Source organism: Bactrocera dorsalis, chromosome 2, assembly GCF_023373825.1.
Source record: "Bactrocera dorsalis isolate Fly_Bdor chromosome 2, ASM2337382v1, whole genome shotgun sequence".
Taxonomy (NCBI): Eukaryota; Metazoa; Arthropoda; class Insecta; order Diptera; family Tephritidae; genus Bactrocera; species Bactrocera dorsalis.
The window spans coordinates 82,015,473-82,032,562 of record NC_064304.1 but is presented as its reverse complement, the minus strand read 5'-3'; the positions used below and the strand labels follow the sequence as shown (position 1 = coordinate 82,032,562).

Below are 17,090 nucleotides of genomic sequence, written 5' to 3'. Positions count from 1 at the left end.
GTAGAAATCTCGCCCAGGGCAGAAAGTCCTAAGTCTACTTTATTGTCCTAGCCTGACGTCAAATGATTACAACCTACAAAGTATATTCTTGACTATAATTTTTTTAGCTTAAGAAAAGCATGGTAAATTCAATATTCCTGTTTTTGGACAATACAACCGAGGGTTTCCATGAGAGTGGCATCCTTCAAAATGGTAAAAATTTAACGAGCAACTTGGCGGAGAGGAGACGGGTTGTGTTGTATATTTGACATTAATCCCATCATTCTAAATACACAATATAAAATCTGCAAAGTTATGCAAAAAAATGTAGTATTTCTTTTCCTAGAGCATCATTAGCCTAAGATCGGCGTGCATAGCAATTACGGAGCACAAATTAATATTTATAATCACGTCTGGACTCCAATGCCAACACTGTAATATAAAAATATCGTAGTCTTTAGTATTTTTCATGTTTTGTAAAAGATGTCATCCTTGAAATTCGCGGAAACGTCGACGCGATCTATATTCCTCAGTGAAATCAGTTTCGTATCAGTTTTTTATACTTCTAAATACAGGGTTTGTCCGGAAAATAAGAGGACTGAGTCGATTTAAAAAAATTATTGAACCAATCGTTACAATTCTTAAAATTCTTGCCTTATATCGACCTTTTCAGGCAAGGAAACAAAAAAACTCGGGGGCCATATCGGGGCTGTAGAGCGGCTGCAGAAGCATTGGAATGCTGGCCTTCGTTAGGTAGCTACTCACAAGAAAGGCGGTGTGAGCCGGGGCGTTGTCGTGGTGCAAATTCCACTCGGCTGCGATGTCTTGTCGGACCAGATTGACCCTTCATTTGTGTCTCTTGAGGACTTCCACGTACAACTTGGCGTTGACGGTTTGCCCAGGAGGAACAAATTCATGGGGGACAATGCCTTTGATGTCAAAAAAGACAATGAGCATCCAGGTGCTCGGAGACAACTGGCCAGCCGCTCGTTCGTTAGATAGGAACGACCTCGACCCCGAATCCCGTTGGTGCGCGCACGCTCCTAAGTACAGTCGCGGCGGAGGAAAATCAGTCCTATTACTTTTCGAACAAACTCTGTACAGTTACGAGGTCTTTTACGGGTCCAAACCTCCTTATTATGTTGCGAATCAAACAATTATTGAGGACCATGGATTTTTGCACTGTTTCATGCAACAATCAGTATCTATACTCTTTCTATTTACTCACCTTGCATGGCGTTTCCTGTTTAGAGAACGACACGTTTCACACCAAGAAAAACTCGTACAAAAACAACAATGAATTTTAGCATACAACGTTGATGTTTTATTAAATGTTAATTTGTATTTTATATTATAATTATTTCAATATGAATAAAAATTAGGTAGAAATCGTCTTACAAATTTACGCTAATCATTCAAGTGAACGATCTACAAATAATCGCTTCCTCATTTTGTAAGTATATTTGCATGTAAATGTGTCCAACGGAAGGAGAAAAGTGCATCTACATATTTATGTTTATAAGTCACTTTGGAAAACATGTGGGGGATACGCGCCACCAAGACCCGTCTCTGCTACTCACGAGGGGGAGGATACGGGTGGTGTTGGTTCGTGCGTTTAATGAAGAAAGGCGTGTAAAGGCAAAATTAATTTTAAATTCACTTTTGTGTTTAATCACAATTTATATATGTTTGTATGTTAGAGGTACAAAATCAAATATATAAATATAGTATAGTTGAAAAAAAAAACAAAAACAATAATTATAAATTTGGGCCCATCCATAAATTACGTCACACGAATTTAAGGACTTTTTAACCCCTCCCCCCTCCTTGTCACAAGTTGTCACATTTTGATCTAGCCCCCCCCTTTCGTGACGTCACACATTTTCCAATTTTATGGATTTATCAAAAAAAAAGTTATTCTATTTATTCTTATATTTATTGAATAATCTTTAATAAAATCAACATTTCGTTAAATATTAAAGTACAGACACAACGAATGACTAGTCAAGAAATAATAGATACTTAATTATGCTAATTAAAAATACAAAACTTAATCATGTTGTGTCCATGGAATTTTGACCCACTCCTTTATATCATTTATTGCTGGCAAATCAGGCACTTCATTTTCGTTCTGAATTCGGAGGACATGTGATTGTTTGTGTTGATTGGTGGCTTAATATGAAGAAAAATATAGGCCACATATCCTACACGATCTTTTAAATAAGTATGACTCGACACTAGGGCAATAACTATCATATGGAACTTGTTTCAGATGGGATGATGCTTGGAGATTTAATAATATCTGTAGTAATAATGGAGCAAACTTAGCGTTGTCATCACTCCCTGTGACTCCATAACCTTCTGATGTCTGTTTAATTAACACAGGTGGTGGTAAAAATCCTTCTTTTAATAATTTCCAACGACTACAACGTCTTATACCGCAGCATGCAATAGTTTCACATTTAACTCTTTCTAAAAAATATTGTGACTCACGTACATTAGCTGGGTGTATGAATTAGCCCCCACTGAATTAACCCCCACCGGGCAAAATTACTTAAGCCCCACCAATTTCTTAGTGAATCTTTCCCCACCAAAAATGACGGAATCCCCACGAAAAAAAAAGGAATTAATCCCCACGAAAATGACTTTAGCCCCACTTTACTTCATTTTTAATTTATTTTGCTTGCTTTAAACGTCAAGTTTTTAAATCAAAATTTTAACAAAAATTCAATTATACATACGTATGTAATATTTAAAAAAAAGGTAAAGAATTAAATGAAAATATGAAAATGTGAGAAAAAGAAAATAATTAAATAAAAATATGTAAATATTCGTCAACATCTTGACGACAAAAAGGGCATTTAAATTTATTAAAATTGTTTGCCACACTCTCTTATGGTTTCTCCTTTTACGAAATGTACACTGTGATTTTAACCTTTCGTAAAAGGAAAAATTCCCTTCTATTATTTTATAATTTACAAAATTATGGTTTCTCCTTTTACGAAATGTGCACTATTAGTGATTTTAATACTTTTCACAGAAGAATTATGAACACCGGGGTTTTTTTTTTCGAGAGCTCGAAAAAAAATATCCCTGGTCGGTCCAAAACCCCGGTGTTCATAATTCTTCTGTGTCCAAATTCTTCTTCTTTCTGCTATAATAATTAATTATAAATTTTCCTATTATGTATTTCTCATTTTTACCAATTCTCGTTCAGACTCGTATATTGTGAATATCGATAATTCGAAAACGATCAGTGCATGAATCAATAGTGGCCATTCGAATTTACAACAGCTGTGCCATAATTTCGAACATAACCTTGCCATTTTTGTTAAAGTGAAGTGATTGTGAAGTTTTTCATATTTTTATAAAAATAACATAAAAACCAATTTCTGTTATTGATTAACTAAACAACATCAATCGAGCGCTCGAAAAAAAATATCCCTGGTCGGTCCAAAACCCCGGTGTTCATAATTCTTCTGTGAAAAGTATTACGTTGCTAACTGTTTGATTTATTTTTATAAAAGATCACGGAATTAAAATGAATTAAGCCCCACGAAAATGCTTTTATCCCCACCAATCAAAATAAATTAAGCCCCACCAAACGTGGGTGTTCTTACATGACAGAATCCCCACGAAAAAAAAATGAATTAAACCCCACGAAAATGTTTTTATCCCCACCAATCGAAATGAATTAAGCCCCACCAAACGTGGGGGTTCTTACATGACAGAATCCCCACTAAAAAAAAAAGAATTAATCCCCACGAAAATGACTTTAGCCCCACTTTCCGCCATTTTTAATTTTGTTGTAAAATTGGTGGGGCTTAAGTCATTTTGCCCGGTGGGGGTTAATTCAGTGGGGGCTAATTCATACACCCACATTAGCTTACCAAGTAGCATTATTTTTCAACATCATAGCCCGTTCAATATCTCGTCCAGTAACAGTTTGTGCAACACATTCAACAACGACTGGAAAATTATCAATGACTAACTTGCCCCAAAGGTCAGCAGACACATTGCCCGCACTTTCGAAGCTTCGTTTTTCTAGATCTAAGTCAGTAGTTCGATTACTTGAATCAAGATGTAACCCAAAATCATCAATAGTACACCAGTAAGTTCGCGACTGAGAGGTACCATGCGTGGGGCATTTGTAGCTATATAAATTGCATCTAAATGAAAATATTTAAAATGTTGTAAAGCTGAAACTATAACGCGGGAGACAATTTTGTAACTTTGATTAAGATTATAATATAAAATAAAATAAAGTACGATTCGCAGAAGAGCCCCAATGTTTACAAATTTATTGTAACGAACCCTGGACACGACGAGTATACCTCAGCAAGTTATACTTGTAAGAAGCAGGGGCAGTAAAAAGCTTCGTTACAACTTAAGTATTAAAAACAAAGAGTGTGTTTATAAATGTTTAATATTTTTTGTTTACCTATAAATTTCACGTTTGTACATCACAAATTTTGAAATGTGATGTCACAAAGCTTTTGACCCCCCCTGCCCCTTGTCACACAATGTCACTTCTGAATGATACCCTCCCCCCCCTTCAAGGTGTGACGTAATTTATGGATGGCCCCTTTAAGCTAACACATAAAATATGATTGCACAATAAGCAGATATTACAATTATATTTAATAATATTCACTATTTAGTTTACGCTGATGTGGTTACATATTTACTTGTACAAGTCCACATACATAGCGCATACATTTACATTTGCATATGTACTATGTATGCATGATTATATGAATTTAACTGTTGTATAATTAAATTTAGATATTTATAGACTTCATTTGCTATTCGTTCATGTTTTATGCGTAGTACAAAGATTTGGTAGATTTGGTTTGGTAGCTTCTCGATTCACACTTTTGATTCATGTAATTTTGGGAACACGTCTTTTGCGGTTTTTATATGTGTAAGTATGTGTGTGTGTCATGTTGTCGCAATAAACCACATTCTGCTTACATACAAACACAATATATACTTATCTGTATATAAGTATGTATGTAGGTATTTAGCCATTTCGCAAATCTCTTACGGTTACTTAACTATGTATGTAAGTATGTCTGTATGTATGTATGTATCGAATTGTGCGATTTAGTGCCGGTGTGTGATTACTGCGCATGGTTGCATTGATTTACCAGAAACCCGAAGACTTGCCACCTGGTGGATTTCTGACACGAATGCACGAGCGATTGCCAGATTTATCCAGCTCCTCTGTAAGAAGATAGAAAAATAGATGTAAACGGAAAATAAATACAGCTCTCAACACAAATCATTCACCATTTGAATTAACTAAGCCTGATTGCTTACCGCTAACGGAAAACGTTGATTCTTGCATGTTACGTGTACCTTCGACGCGTCCACGGCCCGATGGTGTACTGGCTACCGAACCGCCAGCACCCGGCATGGAGAGCAACATGCGTGAGATGGGTTCCTGATACGGTATTTCGATTTCCAAAGCACCCAAATCCAATTTCTTCAAACCGTTATTCAGTTGCTCTTCATGTTCTTCACCATTGTGCTCTTCGTTGGCTGCAATCTTACCCTCCAACACATCGTAGACATATGGCGGACGTGTTGGTGTATTAACGAAACGCCCATAACCTTCGGCAACGCGTACGCTACCGTCTTCGACGCAAATTCGTCCGCGCACCAACACCATTTCGGGCACACCGTGGCATACCATGCCCTCGAAAATGTTGAAATCGCATGCATGATGATGCGTCTCCTTGGAAATGGTGCGCGTAGCATTTGGATTCCAAATAACAATGTCAGCATCCGAACCCACGGCGATGCGTCCCTTTTGTGGATAAAGATTGAATATTTTGGCGGCATTGGTGCTGGTGACGGCAACGAAGCGGCAGGGATCCAATAGACCAGCATGCACACCTTTCTCCCAAACAACAGACATGCGGTCCTCGACGCCGTTGACACCGTTCGGTATCTTGGTAAAGTTGCCTTTGCCTAACTCCTTGTGCTCCTTGTTGAAGGTGCAATTGTCGCTCCCGGTTATCTGCAGATCATCGCTGTTGAGCAAGATTGGAAAATGCAATTTAATTTTACAGATAATTGACTCTTTGTCACTCATTGTTATTTAGTTTATAAACACACAAAGCCGTTAAAAGAGAGAGAATAGAGGCTTAGCCTTGCCCACGCGCACGCTGAGAAAACATAGAGACATGGTTGATTAATGTTGTCTGCGTTCAGCTAATGAACTAAGCATGACTTAGTGTCTTAAGTTTTATTATTAGTGCTATGTATGAGATGGGGCATAATTCCTCGAGAGATTATAAAATAAACACTACTACACTATTCTACTGGGATCGAAAAGAATTATCAATAGCTTATATTCAAAAAATCCTGAACACCAGTATTTCTTACAGCAGACCTAAATGCATTAGAATCACAAAAGGTGGTTAGAAGTTTTGAATAGTAAATTATAAAGTTCAGCACTAAAACAAAACATCCGATAGTATGGTTCGATTTTACTACTCCACATACGTAGACTGCCTTTTATATTTCGCGATTTGGCAATACGAGTGTTGCAATCTGGAAACTAACAATCGTAGAGTTTGACATATTTTGACATACGAGCGCTATTTTTGTTTTTACAGTAACTTTAAATATTCTTCTCAACCAAAAAATTCAATTGAATCGGTGTGGATTAACTCTTGATAAGTATGGATGAAATTAATTAAATTTTTGACGATGAAGCTCCATCAAGGACAGGGGTTTATCGACCATGTAGTTAATTTAATCGAGTCGTATATCACACTAAGACGTTTTTAGGGAAAGTCGTCCAAAATTTCTTTGTAGTTTCGGAACTATTAATGCTGTGCCTAAACTGTTATTGCAAGATCGTTATGTAACCTATAGTGAGATTGAGTTAACTATGGACATTAGTGAGGATGTAAAATATTTTGTTCACGTTGGACCCGATACAATTTGTAGATCAATCAAAACAAGACTCTTGTCGATTGGTCGAGGAAAATATTTACAAAATGCGATAGCGGTGTATCAAAACACATCTGTGCCATCGTGAAAGGTGAATAATCGTGGATTTGCACAATGAGCTCGAAAGTAAAGAGCAGTCGACTGTAAGTGTGATTCAAGATGACCCGCATCCATCAAAAGTTGTTCGCGCACGAAGCACTTCCTAGAAAATAGTAGCTTTTTTTGGAACAACTAGACATATCGCAACCATACAGCTAGAAGAACGCAGAACAACTAATTCTGAGTGTTTTACAATCATTTGCTTGCCAGTTGTCTTTCAAGAAATTCCGCCAAAAACGGATCACTCTTCACCATGATAATGCGAGCTGTCAAACATCGACTGAAACAATTGAATTTTTGCGCACTCAAAACATCGATTTGATGAGTCATCCAACGTATAGACTTGACATGGCATCGAGTAATTTTTTTACCGTGAGAAAAAGATATAGGAATACGTTACCGTTTTTCGACACCTGCGTGTAGAACGTATGTTTTGGAACAACCTCAATCAGAGCGGCAAAAGTGCTTCGACAATTGGTTCAAACGCATGCAAAAGTGTATCGATCTAAATAGAAAATATTTTGAAAAACAACAAACAGATTTCCGATGCTTAAAATTTATTTCTGTTCTCGAATCCCAAAAAAATAAAAGGTAACTTACGTATTTCCAACCGCGGGCATTAAGTACTTCGATACAGTTTTGCAGTACTACTGGGTTTTTCGCTTTAAAATATGCTGCAGTCTCAAAGATGGTTTTCCAGAGATCATTATCTTGAAATCTTAAAACAGGAAATTATACGTGGGGCTGGCCTGGGAATAGGTCGATGCGTATGCATTTCAAAGGAATTTAACCATTTGAGACATGTTCTGAGCCCGCGCCGCATTTACAGAGCTTGCCCATTTTTTTAAGCAATATGTATGTCTTTTCTAATAAAAAATATATAGAGTAACAGCTATCAGTATAAACTGTGAAATAATTGCGCGTAATAATTTTTGTTTTACTCTCTTTCTGACGTCCATTACGTTCATCATCTTCAGTGCTCAATTAGCCTGCATGGATGTACATTAGAGGTCGATTTGTTTCTATAAAATCGCGTATGCGAGAAATTTTCTATGGATTTTTTAGAATGTCTTTGCCTAAAAGACTATGGGCCTAAAACAGGTTTTAAAGAATTTTTAAGGCGAAATTTAAAAAATATGATTAACCGGTTGTATCGGAGATGTATGATATTGTTATCCGATCAGTCTGATTCCCATAAATGATCAATAGAATCTCAAAATGCACCTATGTATTAAATTTCATTTGGATATCTCAAAAACTGACGAAATAATTTTAAATAAATAATCTTTAAAAAACTTCGGCTTAAAAATTGCTAGCTCGAAACCGATTTTAGAATATTGCATATCGTCACCTGAAATGCAAAATAACGTAACAACATTTTCAGAAATTTAAAGTGGCATGAATGAAACACGCAATAAAACAGAATAGGAGTGAAAACAAAATTTAATTATGTAGATATATGTACATACATATTTATTTCTTTTTTTTGGGTCTACAATTTTTTTGCACTAAATAATTCTTTAAAATCATTTTCATAACTAATACCGAAATGGATGTTTTGACAACAGACAATTCGATTTGTGCATGTGACGCATCTATCAAGCACTTATGATTATGAGAATACCCGAAACCCATGAATAAGAAAATTATCTACTCTGAGTCATTTACTCTGGTATCCGCATCCCTGTGTGTATGTATGCATGTTTTGTGCTAAGATACTTACTACGCCAGCGACTTCATCAATTGCCTTGGCGTTTCGGCCGATTCGCGTATTGGTGGACTTGTTATGTAATACAAACGCTCCTGCTGACGAACGCCATTCATTGAGCGCCCAATTGAACCGGCCAAAGTCTCACCGAACACAACGTAGCCGCTGCGACGGGCGCGACCAATAATTTCAGCCGACGATTTCGAAGTGATGCGAGTCACATAGAGCGGTGTCTTCATCTGATCCGATATCCAACATTCAAATGCAATTTATTAACATTAATGTGTTAATATTAGCGGATTGTAAGCATGTGTGTGTGTGAGTTGGTATGAGTGTGAGAAATAGTACACGAAATAGACAAAAACAGTAAAAAGAAGACAAACAAACAAAATAATTAGCAAAATTACAACAAATAGTAAATACACATACGAAAATAACGGTATTTGTGTATTAAAGTTAATTAAAGTTAATTAGGCAATGAGAACATTAAACTGTTTTACAAAAGTGTTTATGTATATTATGTATGTATGTGACTTTATCCATCGGCATGACAAATGGGTTAGATTATGTGTGTGTGTATGGACGTAATGTGCTACATGCAATGTAGAAATTAGTTGGTGCATTTGCGAGCAACACTAAAATTCCAATTAAACAATCCAATGCCAAATTATTTCTTCGTACATTAGTACATATGCATATATGTATACATATACATATTAGCCGAATGTTATGTGTGAAGCAATTAACCTGCTTCAGGTTCACCCTTCATGAAACTTACTTCGCCAATAGGTTCATCATAAAGGCGGGCGTCGTTGGATCGGGACGTAGTGGTGGACTTAGCACGTGACCCGCTGCATGTTGGAAACACTCGTGCCAGTAGTTTGTGCCATCGGTGCCAAGCGCCGCAGCCAAGGTTTCGCCATAGATAACGGTATTTTTGTAGCGTCTGCGCGCACGCGCCACCTCAATGCCCGCCGATTTACTCATTACATGCACTACGTATAACGGACAATCGACCTTTTTCGGTGGTAATTCGTGTGTTTTGTGGGTGTGGGGGTTGGAGTGGAGGGAGTAGCGTGGTGAGTTTGTGAGGTGTGTTGAAAGGGCATTGAGTGGTATATTTTTATGTACATTAATTAATGTATACATATATACAAAATGAAATAAAAAAGAAAAATTTTAAAATTTAAAAATTAAAAAAAAAAAATAAATAAATAAACTTTTTACATGTAAATGCGAAAATGCATATTGTGCCTAAAAACTATCAACGCAGAGTAAGGGAAGCGCTAAGTGTGAGTGGAACTGACTTTTTTCCTTATCGATTCCATAAAGATCTCTAATAATAATATTTTAAATATGTATACTTGAGAATATCAATCAATCGCGTATTTGGGAATGTTATCTGCCGCTACAAAAAACCAATGCTGCTGACTTTACCGATAACATTTCATAAAACAATAAAAATTTCTTAAATAAATTAGCTTTTTATGCTAATATTATAATATTGATTTTTTTGTCAATTTCATTTCAATAAAATTTTTCAAACTGTGGCAACTCTTCACGTTAGCAAATACAAATTGCTTTAAAATTTTAACAATTCTTCGTTCTAAATAATCCGAGTATTAAGGCGGCAAATCAGAAAATAAATTATTAAAACCAACACTGCAAAAAATTTTACTTCGCTGTAATCTAAACAAACTGTGAAACTTTGATAAGAATTCATTATTTGTATTCATGATGTCATGAACTCATCGTTTCGAATCATTTTAAGTGACCAGTTACAAGTAATATCTAATGAGAAGGTTAATGTTTAAACAAATCGACCGAGATATTGACCTAAAGCCAAATAATACATTATGGGCTATAATGGTACTATATTACCCCTTGCTAAGATTAATCGTGGTGTAAATCCCTTGATGTTGATTGAGGTTAAGTTAAATATTTTATTTTTTTAAGCAAAATATTCGGCAAAGCAAACTAATTAAAGTGAAATTCCCACCTAGCTGGCTATTATCCAGTAAAAGAAACTACAGATCACAAAAGTTTTAAAATTCTTTGTATTAAATAACCTCACTCTGTAGCTAGGTGAAATTCTGCTGTGGCGCAGTAAGGCTTTTTAATTTAAATTTCGTGCGAAAACCGATTGTTTAAAATATTTTTGCTGGGTTGGTATGACTGTGAGTGACATCTGTGCCAAGTGGCCAAAAGCCTTCAGTGTTAATAGTTTGTCGCGAGCAAGTGTTTTTGATTGTTATAAATTATTCAAAGGCGATTGCCGAGGTGTGGTGCACTCCGAATTCCTTCCGACCGGCTTTGTTGACAGAGGAATACTTTTTGAGTGTTATGCGTCGTTTGCTTTCGTAAAAAGGGGACTGAATTACGTGCCGACAACTCTCTGTTTTTGCACCACGATAATGCCCCGTCGCATAGTGCATTGATTCTTCGTGAGTACCCGTATTTGTGAGTACCGCCGCCATTTCGTGTGACTTCTGGCTATTCGACAAACTCTAACGACCGCTCCGAGGAAACCGTTTTGACCCGATTGAAGATATTAAAAGCGAATCACTATACGCATTGAAATCTATTCCGGAAATTGACTTTAACAACTGTTTCGAGCGTTGGCACAAGTGTATTGGGGCCTAAGGGGATTACTCTGAGAAGGACGACATAGATTTTGAAGAATAAAGTAATAATTTTAAAATTAAGAAGAAAGTCTTACTATATTTTGTTCATAGTAGTATTCACGGTTCCAACCAAACTTAGCTCCACCTTACTTATAAAATTAAAGTGTATTGTTTATGAAAATATTTTGTGCAAATAAACTTTGAGAGAATTTTGATTGAGTCCCTTCTTTCGCTAACATTATTTTAATAAAATGCAAAATATTTGTTTGTATATGTAAGGTTAGGTTACGTTACCGTTCCGACACAATTTGGATAAATTAAACCAAAATATGTTTAACAAAAAATAATATAGTACGCAAACCAATTTTAGAAATGTTTTACTTAATTTATGTCTGTACACGTGTATATGTGATATTTCGGCACACAACTCAAAATTTTAAAATACCTGATGTGCCAGTATACAGGCTCGGTTGACTGCCTCAGCCTCTACTTCTTCCTGCCGCGAGAGCTCGTGACCCTCTGGACCAGTAACGCCAGCGGCCAGTAATATCTTCTCATTCTTAGCAATAATATCGCCGTTCTCAGCATGCACCTGTGAATAAAAGCATACAAATTTAGTGCAACTCCCAAAGGTTAACCCATTAAAAATACCTGTGCAACACCATTTAACGCTCGTATGCGCTCGAAAGCCTCCAAAAGCTCCGAATCATTTAACTGATACAGACCCTTGTAGGCCATGTACATTTTGAAAGAATTGACGCCCAGCTCTTCGCACATGATTTTCATTTCCTCGGACACAGATTTCGACCACCAAGTGATGCCCATATGGAGCGCATAATCACAGCAGACCTTGGGATCAGCCCAAGCACGCCATTTGTCGTAGGCTTCAACGAGCGATTCACCCTTGTCAGGCAGCACGAAATCGACTGTGGAGTGAAAATCGTTAGTTGTATGAAAAGTATTCGGAACTCACAATTTTTAGTGGTGCCAGAGTTCAAAACACTACTACTCACTGATAGTGGTGGTGCCGCCAGCTACGGCCGCTTTGGTACCATGATAGAAATCGTCTACAGTGACGCAACCACCGAATTTCAGCTGCATGTGAGTGTGTGGATCAATGCCACCGGGCAGCACCAATTTGTTTGCGGCATCCACAATACGTACGCCACCGGGCACAACGATATCAGATGCGGGTCCCACAAATCTGGTATTTGAAAGAATTAATAATTAAGATATTTTCTAACAACTTTCTTGATTTCAAATGCATAATTACTTAATTATGCCATCCTCAATGTAAATATCGGCCTTAAATGACTTATCGTGGTTGACGATGTGTCCATTCTTGATATAGACGCGGTTCTGGGAGCTCTGGTTTGTCGAAATATTGAAAATGTGATTAAGCGTAGAAAGGCTTTTAGTATATTGAAAGACTTACCTGAAGGTGGATGGGCACCTTCTTGACGGGTTTTGGACTTGTCGCCATGTTTTTGGAAATTTATCTGAAATTCAAGAGAAAAATTCAATTTAGTTCTAAGCGCATATAAATTATATCGGTATTTATAAGTTGGGATAAAGAGTTTTAAACGCTATATAGACGCGATCTGATGGTACATATATGTTCATATGTAGTGTTTTCAGAAAATTATATCGAAAATAGATGACCAAATTAACTTTTACTACTAAAACACCCCTATAGAACTTTTGATATACATATGAAGTTGTTAATATAAGGTATATATGATAAGTAAGGAAGAGCTAAGTTCAGGTATAACGGAACATTTCATACTCCTGCAACTTGAAAAGGTTAGGCCTAAGGCGAGTTTTCACCCTATTTTATTCATTCTAAACAAAAATATAAAAAAAAACACGCTCCCTCAATCTTATTGTATTAAGATAACTCATATATTGGCCGATATATACGGTATTGAGTCTCCCGGAAGTTCGGGGACTAAAGGAAGTATTGATCCTTTACAAACCATTTGTAGCACACAGTCATACTACTATCAGGAAAGTACGCTCTCTAAATTTTAATTATTAATCTGACACATTGACTAATATCCTCTATACTGGCATACTCGTAAGGCAGAACTCGTTTATTCCCTAATATTAAATGCTTTTTGATTTATACACTCGAAGGGAAAGAATCAGATGGAATTTAAAATTGTGTTATATACTTGTATGCAGACGTGGCTGTAGCCCGATTTCATCCATTTTCACCCTCTCGGTAGGAGTTCTTATAATATTTGTGCTAAGCAAATTTGGTTGTTCCAGCTTAAGTGGTTTAAGAGATGTATGCATTAAACTTATTAGAGGGCCGGCCACGCCCATCGTTTCAAATTTCTTTTATCCACAAGTGCCCCTTGTTATTGCGATCACCTGTGCAAATTAGAGTTTTGTACCTTCATTAAATACTTAGTTATGGCGCTTTATAGGTTTTCGGTTGATGGAGTTTCGTGGGCGTGGCAGTGGTCCGATTACGCCAATCTTCGAAATCGTACTTTTTTTCGAAAGGAATCTGTGTACCAGGTTTGATCAATTATATATGTATGTATAACGCTATATCTATCTCGATTAGTTTTAGGAGATACATAGTTAAGTGGACAAAACTATTATACTCTGTACAACATGTTGCAAGAGTATAAATGAATAAAAATATGCACATGCGAATGCATGAAAATTTAATAGCCTTATCTTATCGGTATTAGAATTGTATACATCATTCAAATGTGAAATGTCACCCAAAAGAAATTTACTAATTAAAAGCAGATTACTTATCGCATCTATGCGAGTTTTTAAAGATAGTACATAAGTATGTTGTAAATTATATACGAACATAAGTAATTTACGTAAAGCTGTTTTTATTTTTCTTTTGTTTTGAAAAGTTATATTGTGATAATCTTTAATTGTTTAACCGATAAAAATAAAAAATTTTAAATCTGAATAAACAAAGAAGTAAACGACATTTCCTCTCATATTTTGAATCATCATAGTGTATTATTACACCCGGCAACTTTTGTTGCGGCAACTCTTGTTTTATAGGCGAGGGGGCGACGAGGAGAGGAGAATCGCGCCGAGTTTCCCGTGTTCAGCAACTCGCTTTGTGTTCTTATTCGTAACAGTTCGCTGCAACGTTTTTCGGCATTCGTGTTCTTTCTTTCGTAGTACATAGTTGCATTTGAGTATATTTTTTTGAAAATAATATTTGGAATATATTTAAAAAATTTAATTTCATCTTTTGGCAAGTAATTTGCAAATATGTATACAGATATATGTACGTAATATAATATAAATATTTTAGAAAATGGAGTATGACGAAAAAATCGAATTAATTAAAGATATTGTGAAATGTATGGAGAAAGCCATACAAATTGATTCAGACGATAGTGAAAAGGGTGATATATGTGAAAGTCTGTCATATAATCTTTGTTTTAATTTTGAATTATAAATAAAATATATTTCTTAATTGACAGAACTGATTAATATATGTGATAGAGTGGCCCAAATACCTATAAGGAAAAAGAAACGACAATGGGTTAAAGTAAAGAGTAGACAATGGGTTAAAGTAAAGTAAAAGAGAATGAAAAAAAAACTCGAACAGAGTTGCGCAACACAAGTTGCTCGTGTGAAGGTAATGGGCGACAGCAAAAGAGAATCGCCCGAGAATTAGCAACTTTTGTTGCCTCGTGTAATAATAGACATACAGTACTACTATAATTGAGATAGCTATATTTTCAGTTCCGAAAACGCTTTCATCATCACTTCTGAGGAATTAAATTCCAACTGATAAAGGAGTGACACTGATGTACAACTTTTCAGGTCTTTTTAATTTGTTAGCAATATTACCAGAATTGTGGATGAGTTTATCATATCGCCCCTGATCTGCCGATGTTTCATTGGGTGATAACGATTCACACCGCATCTTCGGCAAGTTGTTTGTGCAAAACTGGATATCTAAAGTGCACACCTAGTGTGAAATTTTGAAAAAAAATAAAATCAATATTTCGAAAGTTTTTGAATTACAACTATTTAAAGGGTTGCCACTACTCTCCACCATTTTATTTTTAAACACGTTTTTCTCCAAACAATATTTTTCCAATTGGCTACAGTGATAACTCGAAGACAAATGATCCGATTAACATACAGATTTTTTCTGCCTATTCTAGATACATACATACGTACATATGTACATAGTATGTACATATAATTCTATACAATCAAATGGCAAATTTAGCTCTTGAGTTAGTTATACATATACGGTATAAAAGAAGTTGATATTTCTATTAGGTATATGACTAAGGAAAGTATTGAACCAATATTATCCATTTTTGACACCACGATATTATTTTCAGGAAAACATGGCTTTATTACGATACCGATTGACCGATATTTTCGGTAAAACGTCAGGGACTGTTGCTCACACATTCGTATCTGGTTACTTTAAAAGTTAAAGTCAAATTTCGAATATTTAAGAACGTGAGATTGCATGCCTTGAATACACTTTGTCTGACAAGTTTTATTTCGATAACGCCATTGGTTCTCATTTTATATACTGTAAAGTGAAATAATCACACGGATGTAAAAAAATGTATATATGGGAAGTAGGCGTGGTTGTGTTTAGATTTCACGCATTTCCACAATATAAAATAAAAAGGCCTATTATTCTTAAGCACACAATTGGGTTAAAATTGGTCAGTTAGTTCCTCAGCTATAGGTTTTCACCCAAAGATGGGTGATGCCATGCCTATTGTCGAACTATTTTATAGTGGGCGTGGTTATCTAATTTCACCCATCACAGTAAAAAATTGTTGGAACCAGTTCCTCTCAAGTTGAAATAGCTATAGTGGTTTGTGAGATATGCTCATTAAACTTATTGGAGGACAAGATCACGCCCACTTTTATAGAAATACGCAGAAAACCTTTGCTCTGCAAAAGTTTTCACAAAATATTGATTTGGATCGTTTGGTTTGGGCTTGACACTTGTGGTCTAGCTTGATATGACACATAAATACTTTTTATGTTTGTACAGTTATAATTAGCAAAACACTTAAATGTACATACATACATATGTGGAAAGAGCATAAAGATAACCGTTATCACTATGTGTGCTGATAAGCGTTAAATAAAAGTGTTTATAAACAAAAACAGTATAAGTAAACAAATATGTGTGTTTCTATTATCATTTTCCATCCACACTGTAGATATGCATTTAAAAAATAAATATTTGCATTGATTAAATATAGTAAATTGTACGATAGGAAAAGTGTTAATAAAACACTGAGAATCGCTTACATTATAACAAGGCAAACATTGCAACAACTCACAGGTCTCTTGGGTACAAAATTACCCAATATGCTTGTACATAAGTATATGTGAGTTTACGTATTTATATATACATACATACAGAAGTAGGTATGCATATGTACATATGTACATACATATATGCAATTTAACCGCAAAACTTTTACTGTTAAATAAGTTAAGTACACCTAAGGGCACCTCGTATACATGTATGTATATATGTATGTAAGTACTATGTATGTGTAGTAGAGCTCCCACTCCCGGGCTCCCGGGCTCCCGAAATCCCGGGATCCCGGACTTAAAACTCCTCCCGGGATTTAAAATTAATTTCCCGGGATATTCGGGATTTTTGTCCTTTTTTTAAACACTGTTAATTATTATTTTTTCATAAACAAAGTTGTATTTACAATAGATGA

General features: G+C 35.8%; 1 protein-coding gene across 4 annotated transcripts; it reads right to left on the bottom strand.

The window, feature by feature from the left end:
• Window positions 1-1,280: 1,280 nt before the first annotated feature.
• Window positions 1,281-12,970, bottom strand: LOC105226577 (dihydropyrimidinase). 4 transcript variants are annotated; one of them, XM_049448473.1, is made up of 8 exons: window positions 12,812-12,970; window positions 12,650-12,744; window positions 12,390-12,580; window positions 12,028-12,302; window positions 11,822-11,968; window positions 9,531-9,769; window positions 5,272-6,017; window positions 1,281-5,205 (listed from the first exon to the last, which is right to left on the bottom strand). In XM_049448473.1, exons 1-8 carry the CDS (start codon window positions 12,857-12,859, stop codon window positions 5,126-5,128), a joined length of 1,821 nt encoding a protein of 606 aa, XP_049304430.1. In that variant the 5' UTR covers window positions 12,860-12,970; the 3' UTR covers window positions 1,281-5,125. The 4 variants fall into 4 exon arrangements, with proteins under 4 accessions (XP_049304430.1, XP_049304432.1, XP_049304431.1 ...); XM_049448475.1 differs by having other exon boundaries at window positions 5,302-6,017; XM_049448474.1 differs by lacking the exon at window positions 9,531-9,769 and adding an exon at window positions 8,768-8,991.
• Window positions 12,971-17,090: the final 4,120 nt, after the last annotated feature.

Excerpts from the sequence above, each read along its gene's own strand:
- LOC105226577 (XM_049448473.1), bottom strand. The coding sequence starts at position 12,859 with ATGGCGACAAGTCCAAAACCCGTCAAGAAGGTGCCCATCCACCTTCAG. Across the intron at positions 11,969-12,027 it reads CGTTAAATGGTGTTGCACAG|GTGCATGCTGAGAACGGCGA; the intron begins GTATTTTTAATG and ends TTTTATTCACAG. Across the intron at positions 9,770-11,821 it reads CCTGTATACTGGCACATCAG|GTCGATTGTCCGTTATACGT; the intron begins GTATTTTAAAAT and ends CCACCGAAAAAG.